Source organism: Atta colombica, unplaced genomic scaffold (assembly GCF_001594045.1).
Source record: "Atta colombica isolate Treedump-2 unplaced genomic scaffold, Acol1.0 scaffold33, whole genome shotgun sequence".
NCBI classification, from domain to species: Eukaryota; Metazoa; Arthropoda; class Insecta; order Hymenoptera; family Formicidae; genus Atta; species Atta colombica.
The window spans coordinates 2,497,610-2,505,910 of NW_017259437.1; the positions used below are offsets into that span (position 1 = coordinate 2,497,610).

The 8,301-nt window shown below is 29.5% G+C and overlaps 1 protein-coding gene across 2 annotated transcripts in view; it reads left to right on the forward strand.

Moving 5' to 3' along the window:
* LOC108690530 (zinc finger protein 493-like) overlaps positions 1-989 on the forward strand; it is a 5,682-nt gene extending 4,693 nt beyond the window's left edge. For both annotated transcript variants that reach the window (XM_018197867.1, XM_018197866.1), the window contains exons 4-5: positions 24-407; positions 641-989. In XM_018197867.1, coding sequence (XP_018053356.1) covers positions 24-407; positions 641-986 — 730 coding nt within the window. In that variant the 3' untranslated portion in view covers positions 987-989. The remainder of the gene's footprint in view (positions 1-23; positions 408-640) is intronic.
* The last annotated feature ends 7,312 nt before the right edge of the window (positions 990-8,301 follow it).

Genomic DNA, 8,301 nt, shown 5'->3' on the forward strand with positions numbered 1-8,301 from the left:
TTGTTTGCTTATTTGTTTTATAGAAACACTGAAGTGGAAGACGAAGAAAAGAAAGATGAAAGTGAATCTAAATCGCACGAAGACGATGAAAAAATTATATCCAATTTATCAGAGAAACCGCATGAATGTACAATATGTACCCGATCTTTTATATCGCAAATTGGCTTGCAAAATCATTTGTGGTCGCATTTACCCAAAGAGAGAAGATTCGACGGAAAGCCTATTTTACAATCTCAACACGTTTATTCTATAAATGGTGTACTTCACACGAATAGTGATAACAATTCGTCCAGCAACTTCATCTGTCCAATTTGCAGTAAAAAGATTTCTACAAAGGGAAATCTGAAAGTGCATTTAGAGACTCACAGGCCTAAAGGAAAGTACGGCTGCGACATATGTGGAAGAATGTACGCTTTACATTCTTGTAATAATTCTCGTAATAATTTAATATTTATTTTCTAAATACTTGATTAAAGAATTATTGTTAAACTATTGTAAAATAATTTTTTAATTTGTTTTTGTTTTCATATTGAAATAATATTAAGATTTAAATTTTTAACTGTCTAATAATGTATTAATTATGTTATTATTATTGAAGGATTTTCAAATATTATACCAAAGAAAATTTGATTTCTTGCAGTTTCAAAACTCAATCGAATCTGTTCAGACACAAGGAATACCACAGCGGCGTACAATTTCCATGTAATGTATGCGGGAGAGTGTATCCAACGAATTCGACGTTACGTGCTCACAGCATAACGCATTCGGACTTGAGACCGCACGCATGCCCGCTTTGTGATAAGACATTCAAGCGAAATCAGGATTTAAAATTCCACATAAATCAGCACACAGGTGCGAGGCCTTATCAGTGTCCTTACTGTCCGAAAGCTTTCGCGAGCTCCGGCAATTGTTTTTCACATCGTAAAAGAATGCATCCCCGGGAAGTCCATCGAGATCGACAAAGAGCGGCAGATTTAATGAGATGAACCATGGGCAATCAATATGAGGACTGGTCTTAGACCAGTCTAGAATTTTGGATGAATGTTCTGCCGAGGTGATCGTATATTGATCGTATTATCTCGTAATGTAAACTTTATTTCCAGAAATTAACGGTGCTAAGGTACGAAAATGGAAATTTTGTATGTTTTATTGTTCTTAAATTATTTATACATTTAGCGTTAAGTATGTTGTTGTTGGTATTGTATATTTTGTTAATAATTACTTATTGGATATGTACATCTTTCTGCTGTCTATAGAGATGTTCGTTGATATGAAATATTGGTGAACTTCCATTATTGTTTGTAAGCTTAGCGTTGAAGCTTTACTACCGTATAGCAGATAAAGTAAGTTTGAAATTTCATAGCCAGATTTAAGTATCAATATATATTTATAGTTTTATAATCTTATTTTTTATGCATATTAATGCAATTTATACAAATTATTTTAGTGATAGGAAATCATTGTTAAATGTTTCTAAGAATATAATGTAATTATATATTATTGTAAATGTATTGTGTAAACTGATTAACATTTAAATCAGACAGATTTTGTTATATATTATCATATCTTCCTTTTTTGTGATAAAAATTCCACTGCCATTTTTGTGCATATTTCCTCATTTTTTTATTTTCTTGAAACTATTAAAACAGTATTAGATTAGAGAGTAATAACTATATGATTTGTATAATATACCTACTTCCATGAAAAGTTTATGTATAACAAGATCAGAATTGTGAGAAAGTTACTTTTCAGGTTACTTTATATGTGTTTATTATAGAAATTGAGTACAAAATTGGAGCAAATAATAAAATGTAATATAAAAAATAAAATACTCGAACTTATTATACTCAATTTCTATAATAAAAAGTAACTTATAAGTAATCTGTAAAGTACTAACTTTCTCAATCTTTGAGCAAGATACATTGTAAAACTAGTTCTACTGTATATGACGTTATCTTGACAACTCTGTGATAATTGTATTGGTACTGGTCGTTTTATACTGGTTATGAAATTTACAACTTACATATAATAGAAATATTATTCTACGAACATAGATTATATACGTAGCATTATTCAAACAGTGACGAAGATTCTAAAGAAAAACACATTATTTTATTCACAGCGATCAAGCGAATAATCCACAGGGAGCTTTATATGGAATATACGTATCGACCAAAAAACGAAAAAGGAAAATTTACAGAAAGGAGAAAAAAAAATTTTGTAGTCTGTGACATATTTTTAGCACAATACAAACATCATCATAAATATTAAGACTGTATACGAAAATTATGTGTCAAATTAGATAATAATTTTAAGGGACAAAACCGAATGTTATATGAAACAAGTCTAGTCGTCTAGCAGTATTAATTATCAATAAGCAGGACGTGTAGGCGCCGTAGTCGATATTACAAATATGATCATGACGTTATTCTTATAAGTGAGATATATGAGGTAAATGTTAAACAGAAGTCTGAGTAGTTATTAGGAAAATATAGTTAAGTTAGATTGATTAGTTAGATAGTTCGTGTAACGTAGATAATAGTCCGTGCTTCCGTATACATTCGCACACGCGCTAAAATATTGCAGAAGGCGTAAATAGAGAGAGAGCATTACAGGCCCTGAAAAAGAAATAAGTACACATATGACAGTCAGTACACAAACAATAAGTAGCTCGTATTACGTATTGCAGAGATAAAAAAAAGGAAACCACATGTGTAATCGCATTATATTAATACAGCATTATTAGCTCATAGAGATACAAGCGTGTATTTTGTGATTACGTTTTTTCCGGATGCTTGCCGACATATATTATATATACAGACACTTATAGACATAGGCAACAATAAATAGTATATATGTATATATATACATTGTATATATGTATATATACATATATACAAAAATAATCAATTTTTGACAGAGAAAGAGCATCCACGGTGAACCAATGCTCGCGGCTCAATCGTCATCATTCTTGCATTTTAGACCTTAGAGAATCAAAAATTGAGTATTTTTCTAAAATCGACACGCCAAAGACACACACTGTCCTAGCAATCGAAACTAGTAATTAACAATAATTCAGAAGTGCCAGTTGTAATGCAAAAAATTAACATATAGCGTATTTAGCAGCAGACAAATACCATGGAGGATTCTGTAGAGTTAGTGCAAAATACACCATCTGTGACGTATATATAGAATAAATTCATTGTATAAAATTAGTTGAACTCTTATCCCGCATTTGCACAAAGAGAAACGCATATGTCGTTGAACTGACATGTGTATTATCGATGACTGTGTAATTATGTGCATAAAAACAACGCAACTTTAAAACGACTACGTCATCGACCCAGAACGGAGTGGAAGGACGTTTTATCGGCACGCATAAATGAACGACGTATATAAAACGTGGTAAATATATGATCATGAATGTGTCTCAAAGAATTATATGAAGACTTATTTGTTCTTAAGCTCTACGATATTCATCAATTTAGGATATTTAGGATGGACCATGGAATGGATGTCAAATTTTTACTCAAGTGAAAAACGCTTTTTCAAGATGATTCCTTTCCATAAGAGCACATCACGTACGCTCTGTTCACTGCTATTTAGATTTATTCATCCGTGAGATGTTATATTTCAATAAATTGATTCCATAAATTTTTAAATAGTTTTACTAGAGACTCAACTGGGATTTAAGAAAATCTTATATTTATAAGAATAAAATTGTTTTAACATATGATTTTACTTATTACAAACATAACTTTATAGATACATGAAAATTGTAGATCCATTTTCTGCGTAGTTTAGAAGAATTGACGTCAAGTGTACGATAAGTATCCAAATATCATAACTTATGATTCATAAATGATAACTAGAATATTGCAAAATGGTACAGAATAGACACAGTTACTTAAAGAAAAAAAATTCGAAATACACGTCACGTCTAGACGATATGTGAAGATACATACAAGTGGTACATTTGATAATATTTTCTTACAATTAGAATTGTTATCAACAAATTTTACATCTATTTTACAAACAGAAATTACAATGACATTGTTCTAAATTGCTCAGAAAGTAGTAACGCGACCATATTATTATCCTCTATTACAATTTAGATATATTTTATTAACGTCCACATCTTTTGTAATATCTTTTGTAATATCTGAGTATTGCGTAATATATTATTTACGTCTAATTGAGATTCCTAATTTGAATGTAATATATTGATATATATTATACTCTCTTAATGATACTCTTCAAAGATTAATTTTATCTAATCAATGTTTTTTATTCACTGCGTTTATGATTTTTTTAAATGACGCATTACACGCTCGTTTTTACATATTATACAGAGTATATTTCCAGAATTTGCAAATATAGAAGAGGCAACATCTTTTTTAGTAGAATCAATTCGAGCAATTGTTTTTAAATTACAATTATTATTATAGCTAAAATATTACTTCTTTTGACATAAAGAATTATATTATTTCATGCATTCCGCACAAATTCTAAAAAAATATTTTAATATACAAGAAATAAACAATGCGAATACCAATAAATAATAAATAAATAAAAAATATAATTAAGTAATGGTAATTAAGACTCCTGAGTAGTCATCACAGCCATATTGAATCGTGATTAGAAGCGAAAAATGACGTTAATTTTTATTCGTGCTTTATCTTTATAAATAAGGATAATTTGGATAAAACAAATAATGAGATTGTTTTAGAGAAATGATAAAAGACACATGAAATGTTTTTATACAATGCATGCGTAGCTTAAATTTTTATTTCCCAGATAGCCAAATGTAATGTGTTTGCTTTGATATGTTACAGCAATCAATTTCGATAAACTCAATTTAAGATGAAACAGCATTACGTCTGTCGGGTTAAACTCAACGAATTCGAATTCTTGTAATGTCAAAGTAATGGGAATATACCTGATAATTAGCCTGAATATCCTTGAAAACGTGTAACATTTCATGTTGTTAGCAACAAGTTGCAATTAAAAAATTATTTATAGCTTGAAGACATATTTGCAACAACCGAAATTATTGGATGATCCACTTAAATCGACCATCTGAAATATTTCGCTTATTTTTGATGATATAAATACACTTTTTACGATTATTTACTGACTGTCTGACTGATGGAGGAGGGATAAGCATAATTTTATATATAAGGCATAATTTTCGTCCATTTTTACAAATATTTTAAAGCAATCGCAACATCATTTTGTTTTATCCAAATTATCTTTATTTATAAATGGCATAATAAAAATTAATGTGTCATTTCTCACTTCTGACGTCACGATTCAATATGGCTGTGATAATTATTCAGATGCCTTAAAAATAAAAATAAAACAAATATTTATTAATTATTAATTTATTTTTACTTAATAAATTGACGAATGATAGGATTATTTAACTGCAAATATCAGATCGGTTTGATACATATGTTGCCGTCACAGTGAGAAATTAGACGGAAATAGGCCATAAATATCTCTCGTAAAGATATTTGCAGATGCGCTCAGTAAATGACTTTATACTGGAAAAAGAATAGTAAATAAGATAATGTGATATACTGTGAATATCAGTATTATACATAGAATTATACACAGTTAATACCGAATTATGACATCATGGAATTACACGCAATACGCATCAAGCGATTATGATGATTCAGATCAGAATTTTTCTTCTACAGAGTTACCATTGGTTACCACACAGAAAAAACACAGCTGAAAACTTCACTGATTCAGCAAATCTGTCATAATATACAGATAGTCAATTTTCTATGTTAAAATAGCAAAGTTGACTGAATAACATTAGCGATTTGTTAAACCATCAAATCTTTTTAGTTATCGATGTTGAATTCGCGTAGTAAATTATAGGTTTGCTGTATTACTCAATTAATTTTTTTTTCCGTGGCAGTAAACAATATTGTGAGGAAATCAACGTTATTCGTTCGTACACGTGCACGATACATTCCGCGCATTGCGGATACCAACTACAAGAAGAAGGTAAACTAGTTTGCTCCAGTTTTTGCTTACATCTTGCAACATTCCTTTATTAATCATTATCTCATCATTAGAGTAGATTACTAAAATCTCTATCGACTTTATTACTAAAAAAAAGATTATTTTCATTTTATGGTTATCAATGATGTCTTTATTATTGACAATAGTGTTTTATTTGTAAATTTCGAATTCTAAATTCTCTTTAAAACTCTTTTTTAAATACTCCTTAGATATTTTACTTCGTGCATTTTTCTAAAAATATTGGGAAAAAAAATCGTTTCTATTTAAAAAAATAGCAGAGAAATGAGATTATCAGCTGATTTAAAAAGATTGATTTAAAAGTTCAAACTATTCAAAGAGGATCAATATTTGTATTGTTTGCATAATCGACAGTAGTTAAGGTGTTATCAACTTGGCGCTACAGATGTTTCGAGATATTTAATTGACCAGAAGAAAGAAAGAATTTCACTAAATGACCAATCAAAAAATGCTTCAAAGCATTTGTAGCATCAAAGGAAGCCTGAAGCCTTAATCATGCATGTATAATCATTTTGGCAGTACAAAGTTCGGTAAAATTTTTAATCAGTTAGCTCTATTGCTCAGATGTGAGTTGCAGTTAAGACAGCTAACAATTCAAAATATAAAAAGATCAATGACATTCTGTATTAAAAATATCATATCTAAGAGATAGTATGTCGCACCTTTGTATATAAATGATAAGATAATTATATAATATGTACGTATATATATTTTTTGTTAAAAGATTTCTCTCTCAATACAATATGATGATTTTATTAATGCAGTAAGCAACTAGAAATATCAAATATTACGCATAAAGATCTAAATTGCGTGGAGCGATACGTTTCTATGAATTTATTTAGAAACGCATGTAAATGTTCCAATGTATTTTCTAAATGCTAACAAATAAATAATGAGTAATGATTTACAGATAGATTATATATGCAAACGGATTGTGAAACATAAAGTAAAAAATTGTATAACTTATAATTCGTGTAAATATGAAAAAAATTGAGATGTATTTGTAAAAATATGCAAATATGCAAATATTCTTCTATATATATATATATATACACACACACACACACAAGAATAGATGTAAATTACTGGCAGGCCACTCTCATGTAAATGTATATGTATATGTACAAAATTTTGACTATGCAATACGCATACATTGCAATACGCATACATTGCAATACGCATAAGATTTCAATGCAAATCGTTCTTATGCGGAACACAATAATATTCTATAAGTTTATTTATAGTAGATGAAAATTAACGAAACATTGCTAACTGACTGTTGCATACGTACAAATACAAGTAATAATGCACGTAATAAACTGACAGAAAAAAAGAAAATTTTCCCATAGTAGAAGGAGAAAAATAAGATTATCTGTATAAGATTTTAAGAATTTTATTTGTCTCTATTATGTTAATATTTAGATAAGACTGAAAAGGTTTAGAATTTTTTGTTTCTCTTTCTTTTTTCTTTTTTTCCTGATAATGTTAATAAATGATGTTAATTAATTATTGACTCGATATTAATTTTGAAATAAATATTTAAACCAATTTCAAATTTAAAAATTAGAAAGAAATATAATATTCGTCGAGTGGAAATATAACAATTAAGAAAATTCTAACGTGACTAAATAATTGTCTTCGTACATAATACACTATCAGCAGCGTGATTCATCGAAATGAGACTTGAAGTTCCACTTTAGCGATTCATGATTTCAATTGCGGAAGAAGCAACACGCGATATATAAAGCGTTAAATTTTTTTTGCACGCAAACTTTGTCCGGGTTCGAAAAATATCTCTCCCTTTTTCTCTATCTTCTTTCAAACTGTCTCTCTCTCTCTCTCTCTCTCTCTCTCTCTCTCTCTCTCTCACCCAGCCACCTATCCACACACGCACGCACGCACGCACGCACGCACGCACGCACGCACACTTCTCTTTTTTTCTTTTCTCATTGTCAGAGATAAGAATTGCCGCAACATGTATACGGCATCACCCGCAACGACGTTGCGGTAATATGTTGCCCCTAACGATACACATGTTTAATCGAACTATTAGCTAATTGCTATTATGCTCGCACGCTATTATTATACTTCATTACCACGATGTTCGGATTGACGTAATCCTATTCTTTTGAAAATGAGCGCATGGCAATAATTCAGAAGCAACTGTGAATTTTAACGATCATATATATAATACCATTGTTATAATTAAAAATTTCTATTAATAATATAATATATATATAATAA